The following is a 12,385-nucleotide window of genomic DNA, read 5'->3' on the forward strand; positions in this document are numbered from 1 at the left end:
GGGAGGACATGACCCACCTTGGACAGTGCGGTTGGTCTGAGAGGGACCAGGGGCTGTGGGGGCCGCTGAGATTGGCAGCCAGGGGGAGGCTTCCTGGACAAGAGCCAGCTGTTCTTAGGAGAAACGGATGCATGCCCGGGTGCCTGATTTGCTTGGCTCTTTTGCAGACATTCCGGAAGAGGAGGCAAAATACTGGACGAGGAAAATGAAGCAGATCAACTCATTGGAGGAAGAAGAGGAGGAAGAGGAGGAGGAGGTGGGTGTGTTTGCTTCGCTGGGGACCTCTTGGGGCGGAGGCTCCCGAGTGATCCGCATTCGGAGCCACCGTGGCCAAACTCCAGGAGGAGAGAGCGAGGCCTCGATGTTGGGAAGAAGGGCCCCGTGGCCATCTCGTACCCTTTCGTGTCAACACGTACTTGTTTATTAGAGGGGTGGGGAACCTTTCTTCCGACGACGGGGGCTCTGGCCTGCCGCTCATCTCCCATGTTAAAGGCCGGTGGGGCGCTGTCTTCCAGGAGGTCTGTGGGGCGAAACAGTTCCCGGCTTCTGAGGGGAATCCTTCGGGTAGGACGTTGGGCTCAGCGCTTTGGCCGAAGCCTTCTGGCAGATGGGCTGTGACAAGTGGGGCAGCAGTGGGGCTGGTCCACGCCTGTGGGTGCTCGGGATTTTCAGAATTCATGGAAACTTCCCGGGCTGAATGATGAGATGGGGAGCCCTCGAGCCGCAAGGAGGCAGAGCAGGCCCCCCCCGCCTCCCTGCTGTTCCTCAGGCCTGTTCAAAAAGTACCCTCCTTTATTGTGGGAGCTGTGGGGATTCCCTTTGGCCCACAAAAGGGCCCTGAGGAAAAATTCTGGCAGAAGCTGCTTCCACACCCTGTAAGCCAAAAGTGTGCTCCTTATATACCACTCTGTCGTGCTTAAAGCTTGCCCTCGGCAGTTTTATGCAGGCTACATATTGCACCCCCCCCCAAGTGAGCTGGGTAGTCAGTCGGTTTACTCTTTTCAGAAGGATGGAAGGTTGAGTCAGCCTTGAGCGGGCTACCTGAACCCGTCAGGACGGAACACAGGTCATGAATAGAGTCTTCACTGCAGAATTGCAGTTTAACTACTGCGCCCCGAGGCTCCCACTGTAGATCTCTGAAAATTCCTTCCCCGATCAGGATCACCCTGCAAGCAAGCGGTGCTGCCAAACTTCCTAAGATACAGCCTGAAAAGTCCAAAGAGGGAGGTTAACGTAGTGTGAAAACATACATATATTTAGAAAGTATTGCATGAAAGTGTATTGTGTTCCTCCATCATAAAATGTTCAAAGGATGTACAATATTCAGAATGAGTACTAAATTAAAAACAGCAGAATCAGCACAGCCATAAAACGAAGCAACCAAGTAAAATAAAAGTGAGCTGGAGCATTAAAATGTATCTGGGACAGCAGATGTGGAAATAATTGGGCAAGTTTAAAGATCTGGCCATGATCCTCCATATTTATTTATTTATTAGATTTATACCCCACACCATCTGTGCTAATGGAATAATGAGTTTAATTATGTTTAAATATTGATCATTTATTGAAATTATATTGTAAGCCATTATATGTTGTCCTTGTTTTTAGGAAGAGAGGGGTGGGATTGGAATCAGGTCCTCCCGCATCCCCCGGGTGGACGTTCTAGCCGGGACAAGTGGCTCTGAAGCCCTCCCGCCTCTGCCTTCTTGTTTGGGGTGCAGACCAGCCGGGACTGTGCCCCCGACGTTCCTCCTGGGTCGGCCCTGGAAAACGCAGTCGGCCTAAGACTGAGGTGGGGAATGTCTGAGGTGGCTGGACTCCAGCTTCCATCCTCCTGAAAGGGGTTTAGTTGAGCCGTTCTGGAGGAAGCCGCTGCTTCTGGGAGACCTTCTGAAGGGCTTCCTCACCCGTCCTCCTTTCCTTCCCTTTCAGCTTCGCTTCAGGGAGGAGGTCCAGAAGCCCCCGCTGCCCACCGCTGCCTCCCAGTGTTGTAAGTAGGGTTTTTTTTTTAATTCTTCTGGTCATTGGACGGTTTGGCGTCCTGTCCCGTTCCCCCCCCCCCCAATCCCTTCCTTCCGTGGTAGAAGCAGATCCGTTTTCTTGACCTAGCAGGAGACACCGAGTCCTGGGGAAGTTGCTCCGGCGCCTACCCCCTTGGCAGGAGTTGCATTCGGACATGATCGTCAGGTTTTGTCCCAGGCGTGCGCACGGGAGGGTGTGAACGTTGCTTTTTTAAAAAATGAGTCTTTGAGAGAGTGAGGTGTCTGAGGGAAGGTGAGGCCACTCCGACCCACGCTGTGGGGCGTGGCAGTGGGTCCCCTGGCAGGTCCCCTCTTTTCTGTCCTGGCTGTTTCCCGCTGGGGGTCTCCCAAGGGTTTGGCTGATCAGCCCAGTTCCCAGGGCCGAGGAAGGGCGCTGGGCATCTTTGTAGGGTGGATGAATCTGTTTCAAGGCATTGTCAGGGAAGTTGCTCAGAAGGCATGACATGCTTGTTCCATCCAGCTGAAGCCAGGAGTCCCAGACCCCCAGTCTCTCCCCTGCTCCCTGGGAGGAGAGGGAAGGAGACGTCAGTGACGTGCCAGAATCTCTGTGCAGGATCCGTCTTGGACCTCCCTGCACCTCCTGCGGAGGTGTGCCCAGTCTGGTGTCTCCATAAAGGCTTGGGGGGGGGAGATAGAGCTGCTTTTCTTGGGCTTTCTTTTGTTTCATGAAATGGGGGGGTCTGGAGGGCTCCTTCGCAGGCAGAGCGATAAAAGCCGCAGGCTCTTCTAACTCCAAGCCGCTTGGCTCTCCCCCGGCGAGAGCCTGTAAGGCAGGGTCGGGTATTTACAGTGGCAAGCCTGGTCGGTCGCTTATCCATTAGGCTGATTAGAGGCGCCTGTCAAAGAGGTTAATGTTAGGAATTGTTAATTACTCTCTTGGTGGAGAGACAAATGAATTATCTTGCAGCTTAATCATAGCATCTTTAATATATCAGAATTGCCTCGCAGGGACTCTGTCTGGCCATTTTGAGTGCCTCTGGAAACAGGATAGCCTCAGTATTTCGAGGGATCTGCCTCCCCCCCACCCTTTTAACGAAGGCACGCGGCAGAGGGGAGAAGGGCCGTGGCTTAGCAGCACGTAAAGCCCAAATGAGACTGAGCGGAAGAGACAAAGGTTCGGTGTGCTGCCGGAGCGCAAGGGGGCTGCAGAGCCCTGTACCCGCTGGGCCGCGTGTCCGCAGGCCCGTGGGTGGCCAACATGTGTGTGGGGGGGCCAAGGGGTTCCTTTTCACTGAAGGGACACCACCTGGCTGTGCGTGGAGAGGCTCTCATGGACCATCAGACAGGCATATGGGGAGGGGGGAGGAGAGGTCTGCTGTTCTGGGGGCCTCTCTAAATATCAGGGAGGGTGGGCAACATCTGTACGGCCAAATGCCTGAAAAAAACGGGTGGGGGGAGTTGAAGCCAGAACCTTTTTTTCCTTTTCTTTTGTTTTTTGGTTTAACACACTGCAGGAGCCCTGCAACCTGTTCAAAAAGTAGGGGGAACAGAAGAGTCTGAGATACAGGACAGGTGGTTCTCTGCCTGTTGCCCAACCCGATCGAGAGCAACTTTTCCCAAGCTGTTGGCTTTCCGTCTGTCTTGCACTAAAAACCCCAACAGCCCCATCTAACAGGGTGAGGAAGCTGCTCCCTGACCTTCACACACCAGGAAGGAATCCTTTCTTGACCACATGGGTCTACAAGGGAGGCAACAGCTTTGCCTTTGCTGTGCAAGATTATGAAGGTGAATAATAAGTTAGAAAGAAGGCTTTGCCCAGGCGAGGAAGCGGGGCTCCTCGGGAGGAAGGGTGGCCCACTGAGGCAGCCCTTCCAAAGGTGATGAGGGGAGAGCAGGGCTCCGGGTGAGGCTTCTCATCTGCAATCACACATTCCCAGGATTTTCCAGCGGATCCAGACCAAGGGGCAGGGGATCCAGATGTCATGTGACCTGGGTACTGGACGGCTGTCAATGACATGGTCGCTCATAACAGCAGCAGCAACTGCATCGGCAACTCCTCTGTGCCACTTCCTCTCCTTCCATTTCCATCTCCTTGCTTATGAATGAGGGAATTGGGGGGGGGCAGAATAGGGTTGGTGGGGCCTTTGGGCTGGCGGTCCCAGGCGCTGTCTGTCTGTCTGTCTGTCTGTCCGCTCCCTGAGGCTCCTGCGATTAGGGATGTGTGCCTGAGGCTGAGCTGCAGGGAAGCCTTTTCTCCCGGGAAAGCCTCTGGCCCGTCTCAAGGGTCCCCGGCCGTTCTCTTGCGAGGGCTTGGAGCCCCCTGCCTTCTCGACCCGTTCTTCAGCCTCAGAGCTGATTTTACGGCACTTCAGTAGGTAAACATGTCCTGCCCTGTAAGTACTCTTACGGCTCTTCTGTAATCTGGGGCTATGTACAACTTGCTTAGGAAATAAATGGCTTTTCCTTCATTGGGAGATAAGGAACCAGCTGGCAGATGGCAAAGCCAGGAGCCCTTCCTGTTGGCGTTAAATCTCCGATCTCTGAAGCTGTGCCGTGCCCTCAAGCAGGAATTGGCTGATGCGCTGGACCGGTGTGGTCCTTCTTCCTCCTCTTTTAAAGCGCTGGGCGTAGGCTGGGGCTTGACCCGAGAGTTTAGGGGACGGCCTGAACGCACAAGCCTCCGAAACGAGTGGGCAGCCAGTCTCCTCGGTCCTGAGGCTGGCCCTCCCTTCGAGCGGGTGAGGCCCTGGGGGAAAGAGCTTCCGGCCCATGGAAGGAATGGCCCAGGGTGCCCTCGCCGCCCTTCTCAGGAGAGGCATAACTTTGCCTGTGAACTGCACGAAAATAGGAAGACTTAGGGCCCCATCCTAAGGGGGAAGGGCTCTTTCCTGACAGACTGCCTGTGCCGATGTATTTCGGAATCATTTCTGTTTGTTTCATTTTAATGTATTGGTTTCATTTCAATGCCGGTTTCTGTCTCTGTGCGTTAGAAGGCTAGGAAGCCGTGACGTCAACCACGGGTCGAGGAGCAGCTCCTGCCAGCTGCCCGCCTGCTTGAGCCTTGTCCAAGGAAGGCTCTTGGCGGAGTCTTCACTTCTGGCTGGCGAGCCTGGAAGCGGTGAGGGTGGGGCAGTGGCAGCCCCCGCGGGAAGGCTGTACGGAGCCACTCCGGTGGACGAAGGAGGCAGGAACGAGAAGAGCTGAAGGAGGGGCACTTCCCTTCCTTGGCCCTTCCTCGCCAGCCCTCCTGAAAGCAGTGTGGGCACCTGCCCTTGGGCGGGCCGCTGTTGGGAAACCCACCTCCAAAATCCATGGCTGAGATTTGCCCCGAGCCCTCCCATTTTTTTTTAAAAAAAGCACACCCCATGGAAAATTTTCTGAGCTTTCTTTCTTTGTGGATGGCAAGCGCACCAGCTTTATATCCAATATTTTTTTTTACCCGTAAGAAGCAGCAATGAGCTTAGGTGGGGTAGTGAGCATCCAGTCCTCCCGGACACCAGGGAAAGAGGGCCTGGGCCACAGGATGCTGGCATATGTGTCTGTGTGTGTGTGTGTGTGTGTGTGTGTGTGTGTGTGAGTGAGGCTGCCTGTTCTTCTCCCCGCTTGCAAAGGATTGTGTCGGGGCAAAGGCTCCTTTTCCTCCTCGGGTTCACTTGGGTTCTTCCAGCTAAACTTTCCTGGGCTTTCCATCCCTTTTAAGAGGGGGTGGGGGTAGGGGGGGTAATTCCTTCTTTCCACTTTATACTCCTGGCATTCCCTGCAGTTTCTTCAAGATTCCCAGACGTTCTGGGGGGGGGGGAAACCACAGTGTTCGATTGCTTTTCGTTTGGGAGGGGCAGGCCTGGCCGGCATCCTGCGAGCTGAGCGAAGGTCCCCTGGAGCCCCAAAAGCCCGGAGGGGTACAGGGAAGGCTCCTCCGTCTTGTTTCGCTCTCTCCCTTCTGGAGCAGGCGCTCGGAGCCAAGCCCACCTGCACGTGGTACGTTTCGGCACGGCTCAAGAGGTGCCGCCCCCTGGTCCAGCAGCCGGTGCCTGATCTTTGGCTGCCAGAGATTTGCCATTTCGTTGACTGTCAGAGTCTTTTAGTGCTTCTGAAGGCTGGGATTTCCAGCTCATCCTCGCTTCCAGCCTTGTCAGCTCCCATTAGCGTCCAGGGTGAGTCATCCTTCCCCCCTCTCGGAGGCTTGTCTTCTTCACTCAGTCACTCAGTCAGTCGGTTGCTGCACCACACGCCCTCGTTCGGAGAGTCTCTTGCTCCCCCCCCCCCGAGACTGATTCTGATGGAGCTGCAGGGGCAACACTGGGCGTCCGGTGGCACCTCGAGGGAGTGGTCTCTTCCCACCTCTCAGGCGCTGCGTTTGGCCAGGCGCTGACGGGCGGGCAGCCCCCGCTGATTCCACAAGTGCAGTCATGTTGTTTGAGAGATGCTGGTTCCTTCCCCCCCCCCCCCCCAGTTTGGGAATAGTGATTTCCCAGCGGCCGGCCATCTTACAGGACAGGCAGGCTGCACAGCTGGCCAAACAAGGGGTGGTGGTCCCGAGGCCGTCGGGAGGAATCCTCTGAGAAGCAGCCGCTGGCGTCACCGCCGTTGACGCCACCGCTAAACCATTTTGCTAGATTGGAGGGCAGAGGTTGGGGGAGAGGGAAGAACTTTGGCAGATGATGAAACCCCCTCTGTGCCCCTCCTTGTGGCTTGCCTTTGTACCTACCCCACTGTCCACGGAAGCAGGCGCTGCGCGGCCCTTCCACCGCCTTGTTGGGGGCAGAAGATTCAGAGGCTGACGATGGCCTTAACTCTACAACAAAAAGCGGTGGGGTGAGGAGGGTCGTCCTAGGGTGGACAAGGGCCTTTGCGCCTTTGTTTGGCCCAGTTGGAGAGGATCAAGGGCAGCCCCTGGATGAGCGCCAGAGGCGGGAAGAGCCCGGAGGAATAGAAACGGGACCTTTGGAAGCCCTGGAAACGCCCCGGCCTGTGGTCCTGAAGGAGACGCTGGGCGGTCGTGCAGAAAGGAGAGGAGTCCACACCAGAAAAACAAAACAAAGGGGGAAAAACGAGGCTCACAGTCTAGATCTTTTACCTTTTTCTTTTCCCCAACCAATCCTTTGTACTAATAACTTGTCTCTTTATTAAGAAATTCTCAGTCGGTCCTTTTAAGCCTCCTGGGGATTTGTCCAGTTCTGTCACCAGCTCTAATGGGGAAACGGGCGGGATAAGTAAGAGTGTTTTTTTAAAGAAAGGATTTTCTATATTCTTTACTAATTTTTATTGTCTCGTATAAAAAGAATATTGAATAAAGGGTTCAGAGGCAATTATTGGTCTCTCCCTTATTCAACCAAACTAGTTTGTTGGAGTGAGATAAAAAATCTGGCATAGGAGGGTAGGCTATACAGTACAGTACAGCCTTAAATTGGGAAGGTCCAGCCCTCCGATTGTTTGAGATTTATTTATACCATCTCCTCTTACTAATCCTTGACTACTTGTTCCCCCTTACAAAATGTATTGATCATATTTTGCCAGTCCTCTAGCTCTTCTTCCCTAATCTTTTTTAGAATCATCATGAATAAGAAATTTATCTTGGGTCGTATCATCATTTTGCTTGCTCCAGTTCTGCCAAGCCATGAAAGTACAGTTTTCCTTAAATCATCCATTTCATTTATTTATTTATTTTTACACTTTCATGCTGTCCCATCTGGCCTGGGGCCACACAGTTCTCTAAAGCAGAGAACTAAACACTGTTAATAATCATAAAACACAACATAGCTAATTAAAACTTACTTTTTCTTTCTTGATTTGATGTTTTAAAATTCTCCTCCATCAGTTTTTCCGAATCAGTTGGAATATTCGTACCCAAATATTTTACTAAACATATTTATATCTAACCCCCCCTCTACTTTTTTCTTTCCTATATGCTTTGGTGTAGACCACTCGGAAAGTGTGTTGCACTATGGGGGCGTTATGAATAAATAAATGATAAATCTTTTGAATATAAACATCCATTTCTTTCCTAGTTTTTTCTCTTTGCTCTTCGTTATAAATACCATAATTTTTTATTTATTCCAATGCTTCTATAACCCAGTTCTCTCTCCAAATTCTTCTAGATGTAGTTTTACCCTCTCAATAACCTTTAAAGGGTTTTCTATTGTTAATAAGGCATTGTCAGTGAATAAACTAATTTTAACTCTGGTTTTTAGTACTAATACCTAGAGTCTTTTCATCTTCTCTAATAACATTTGCCAGTCGTTCTGTAACTGAAGCAAACAATAACAGGGTCGGAGGGCATCTTTCTCTAACACATCCTTGGGCCAGAGGTATCTCTTCCGTTATCCCTCCATTTATTAGTACTGGTGTGGTATTCTCTGAGTATAAATTGATCTATTAATCCTTTAAAACGTTGACCAAACCCTATGGTCTCAGTTACCATTTTTAATCTTGGCCATTCGACACAATCAAACGCCTTAAGAGTACCTAATGAAACGACACCTGCCTTTCCCTTTGGCTTCTTAGGTGGTCTTCTCTTTACTCCCTTTTGCCCTCTCCTGGGCAGGTGTTTACCAGGATGTCGGGACCTGAGCAGGGCTGGCCAGGAGTAGGCAGAAGGCAGTGGCCGGCAGCCCCGTTCCCAGCAGCCGTGAGGAAGAGACGTGAAAAGCCGTGAGCATCGATCCAGCCAAAGGGTGGCCCCCCCCCGTGCGAGTGCCGACCCAAGCAAAGGAGTGTCTCGAGGGTCCTATTCGGCTCATATTAGGGATCTGTGGCTTGGCCATTCCAAGGATACCTTTAAAAGAATTTCAGCTCCAGGAAACACATCATTTTGAAAGAAATGATAAAACGCAGCATTTAAGAAGAGGGGCATAAATGCAGCTCAGCATCCTTCGGCCAGGATTTCAGGCAGACCTTTTCCCAGCCCATCCTGGAGGTGCCACGGACTGAAGGTGGGGCCCGTTCCTGCCCAGTGGCGCCGTCAGGCCCCGGTGATTGTACGCCACGGGTGGAGCTCCGGTGGAAGAGAAGGCTCTAGGGGTCAGGAGGGAGGAAGCCTCCAGATTCCAGCCCTCGAAAGGTCCTCCCGCGGCTGGGCCCTGGGAGCATCGTCTTCGGCCTGGGCATTAACCTTTGCCGCAAAGCAGAGGGAATGGTAGAGGAGTGAACTGAGCGTCTGGTTGTGCTGGAATGGGATGCTCGTCCCGATGGCTTGTCCTCCTCCTTGTTTTTAAAAAAGCAAAAACAAAACATTGCCCAGTGCTTAGGGCAAAAAGTTTCCGTGGTTAAGCCAAGTGTGAAGGCTGCTGCCACTGGGTGTGCTGAGCCAGGAACGAGTGCAGCCAGATGAGCAAGGGGTGAGAAGAGGGCAGCCGTCTTGGGTATGAGGAGAACTCCGTGTCGGCGTGTGGTGTGATCTCTCTCTCTCCCCCCCCCCCCCCAGTTTTACTTGTTAAGCTTGATTAGTGGCTGCTTCCACTCCGCCTAACACTCTCAGGGAGACACGTCAGCGATATAATGGGATGAACACGGAATCGAAAGGGAGAAAGCGTCTGAATCATATTAAGCACGGCAGATTCGATGGCCTTCAGCCTCTGCCCTGTTCTTTTTCTGCGTGGCAGCTTCCATCCGGATCACACCACCGTCAATCCCTTTTCTAGGCAAACCCCTCTCCTGCAGAGCAGACTTGTCAGGATCTGGAGGCGGCCTGGCTGGGGGTGGGAGAGCTGTGCCTGCCAAAGATAGAAAGGCTTTTATAAGCTGAACCAAAAAATATGGAGAGCCGCTGGCCAGGAATTGGCCAAAACCTCTGAGGCTGGTATGAAATTGGCACAGCTACCGAAACAGGGTAGCCCAAGATCCCTGGACTGAGGGTTTTTCTGGGAGTGTAGAGGTGGTGGAAAGTGTTACAGGACACCCTTTTGCACCTCCAGCGCTGCCGCCTCTTCGCTGCTGCGTGCACAGCCTCTTACAACGGCACTGGCATGTGACCCACCCCGGCTGGAGGGCGGCTTTCGCCACGGCTGGAGGGAGAGAGGGTCCTGTTAGGTTGCAGCTTCCTAGTTTTCGATCACAGGCATTCTCTCTGTGTCCGTCTCTCTGTTTATCTGTTCGTCTAAATTTATATCCTGCCTTTCTGCCACAAAGCATCCCTCGAGGTGGCAAAACATAATACAATTCCTATAAGAGCAGATAAAAGCAGATTTAGAGCATGATTTTAAAGAGACGTTAATGAAAAGAGGGAGAGCCACTTGAAGCCACCTTTCCTGCCGTAGAGGCCCAGGGGTTCTCTCTCTGGAAAGGTTTTCCCCCCCCAAGACCGTGGACAAACAAGAAGGAAGGGGCTTGGCCAGCCTCCCTAACAAGGGGGTCGACGCTTTGGGAGGAGTTGCGAAGGAATTCCTCTTTCCCCCTGAGCGGGGACCCTGCCTGGGGAGGGCCTCTCAGGGCCCAGGGAGAGTTGTAGGGCGGAAGAAAAAGGGGGCTTTTGAGTCAAAAGGGCCCCAAGGCTTGCAGGGGCCTCCTAGTTAACAACCGGTGCTTTGCCTTGTGTGCAGAGACAAACCCAGGAGCCCGCGAGGGCCTCGGAGGGAGCGAGCGAGGTCCTTTGCTCCCCTGCACCACTGCCTGGCCCCCCCCCCCGCATTCTGCATCAGCTGAACTTGACGTCCCTTTTTCAGAGAGGGGCTCACCCAGAGCACGTGGCCATCATCATGCCTATGGGGTGTCGCTGAAGACGGCAGGCAAGCCCCACTTCCCCCACCCATATACAGAAAGGGACGTAGGAAAACTTCTGAAAGAATACAGTGGCATTGGAGACACAAAAACAAAGCGTGTCACACTAACCGTCCCTCTTCAAAAACAAAATAGAACCGCAAGCTTTAGAGAGGAGGCGGAGGCTGGCGGTGGAGCCCATCTAGATTGTTTGCCAATGGTTGCCTATACTGTGCGCCCCTTGATGTAACACATCTCTGTGCTTTTTAAATACAAAATAACATAACAGTGTACTCGGATCACCCGCGCGAGCCAGGAGGTGAGGCTGAGGAGCCTGATGCCGAGAGAGGCCCGGAAGGAGAAGACACGAAACCGGGCCTTCTCGGCGGTGGCTCCTCGCCTCTGGAATAATCTCCCGCCTGAGATCCGCAAAGCCCCCACTTTGGGCACCTTTAAAAGGCAACTAAAAACATGGCTATGTATTCAGGCCTTCCCTCCAGCTAACACTTGATTTTCTCTTGTTCTTCTTTATGTATTTTATTCTATTTTTGTATTGTGTATGTTATAATTATGATTATGTAACTCTTTGTATTATTTTACTGTTTGTATTCACTGGAAGCCACCTGGAGTGGCCTTTTAGGCCAGATGGGTGGGGTATAAATCAAATAAATAAATAAATAAAGTATATAGTAGTTGAAATGCCTCTAAACATGGTAAGGCCATTATCCTGTCACGTAGCTCCACTGGCATAGCTGGATTGATGGCAGTAGCAACAAATTGACACTAATTAAAGAGTTTGTGCTTCAATTTGGGGTTGGCTAGAATTCACGTGTAATGAGATAAAGTCACCTGCAATGCATAATTAAAGCTGGAACTCTTTAATTTCCATCTTGGATTAATCTGGATTTTATCTTAGTTTATTTTTTATATGATACAGTATATCAACTGCCCAGAGTAGACACATTCTAGATAGGCAATGAATGAACGAACAAACAAACAAATAAATAAATAAATAAAATTGTGGCAGTCTTTGGCTGTTCATGTCACTCCCACCACACTGGCAGAGCTACGCAACAGGATTCTGGCCTAGAAAACAGACCATGAAACAGGACATCAGTTTCATCATCTGTTTTACAAACTAGGAAAAGCTTGGCATAGCAATTAAACTCAGCCTTCATGGTGGAAGGAGAACGAAGGCTTTCTTCTCTTCGTGGCGTTCACCAGCACTCCTCTGTGAAGGTGCACGTGCATCTGTGTCTGTGTGTTTTGGGGGGGGGGAAGTATGGCTTTAGGTGACTTTTGAATCACTTTGCAACTCCTTCCCTCCAGCTGACCAAGGTAGTCTTCATGCATGCATGGATGGAAACTGAAAGGTGAGCTGGAGGGGACGGAGGACGAGGAAGCACAGAAGGGAGAGGTGAAGAGATAGAGGCCTGGAGGGTGATCGGAGGAAAGTACAAAACATGGACACTTACAGAGTTTAGAATTTTGTTTTGCCTTTTACTGATCTGACTGTAAAAGGGGATGTTGCACTGAAGCAAGAGGGAGGGTCCTCATGAGGGATTGGAGTCATGGGGCTTGGTATCTTGATGATATGGAGAACGGGATCTGCCATTTTTACGCCTTGCACAAGAAGGGGGTTCCTGCCGGGGGACAGAGAAATGGGCCCGGGGGTGCGTGCGTGTGTGCTTCACGTCCTGTTCCATAAG

At 51.9% G+C, this 12,385-nt stretch overlaps 1 protein-coding gene across 2 annotated transcripts in view; it reads left to right on the plus strand.

Annotated features, from left to right (window-relative positions):
• Positions 1 to 12,385, plus strand: part of LOC140705024 (uncharacterized) — an 80,423-nt gene that overhangs the window by 51,084 nt on the left and 16,954 nt on the right. For both annotated transcript variants that reach the window (XM_078384187.1, XM_078384188.1), the window contains exons 6-7: positions 168 to 256; positions 1,933 to 1,990. In XM_078384187.1, coding sequence (XP_078240313.1) covers positions 168 to 256; positions 1,933 to 1,990 — 147 coding nt within the window. The remainder of the gene's footprint in view (positions 1 to 167; positions 257 to 1,932; positions 1,991 to 12,385) is intronic.

Source organism: Pogona vitticeps, chromosome 2 (genome assembly GCF_051106095.1).
Source record: "Pogona vitticeps strain Pit_001003342236 chromosome 2, PviZW2.1, whole genome shotgun sequence".
Taxonomy (NCBI): Eukaryota; Metazoa; Chordata; class Lepidosauria; order Squamata; family Agamidae; genus Pogona; species Pogona vitticeps.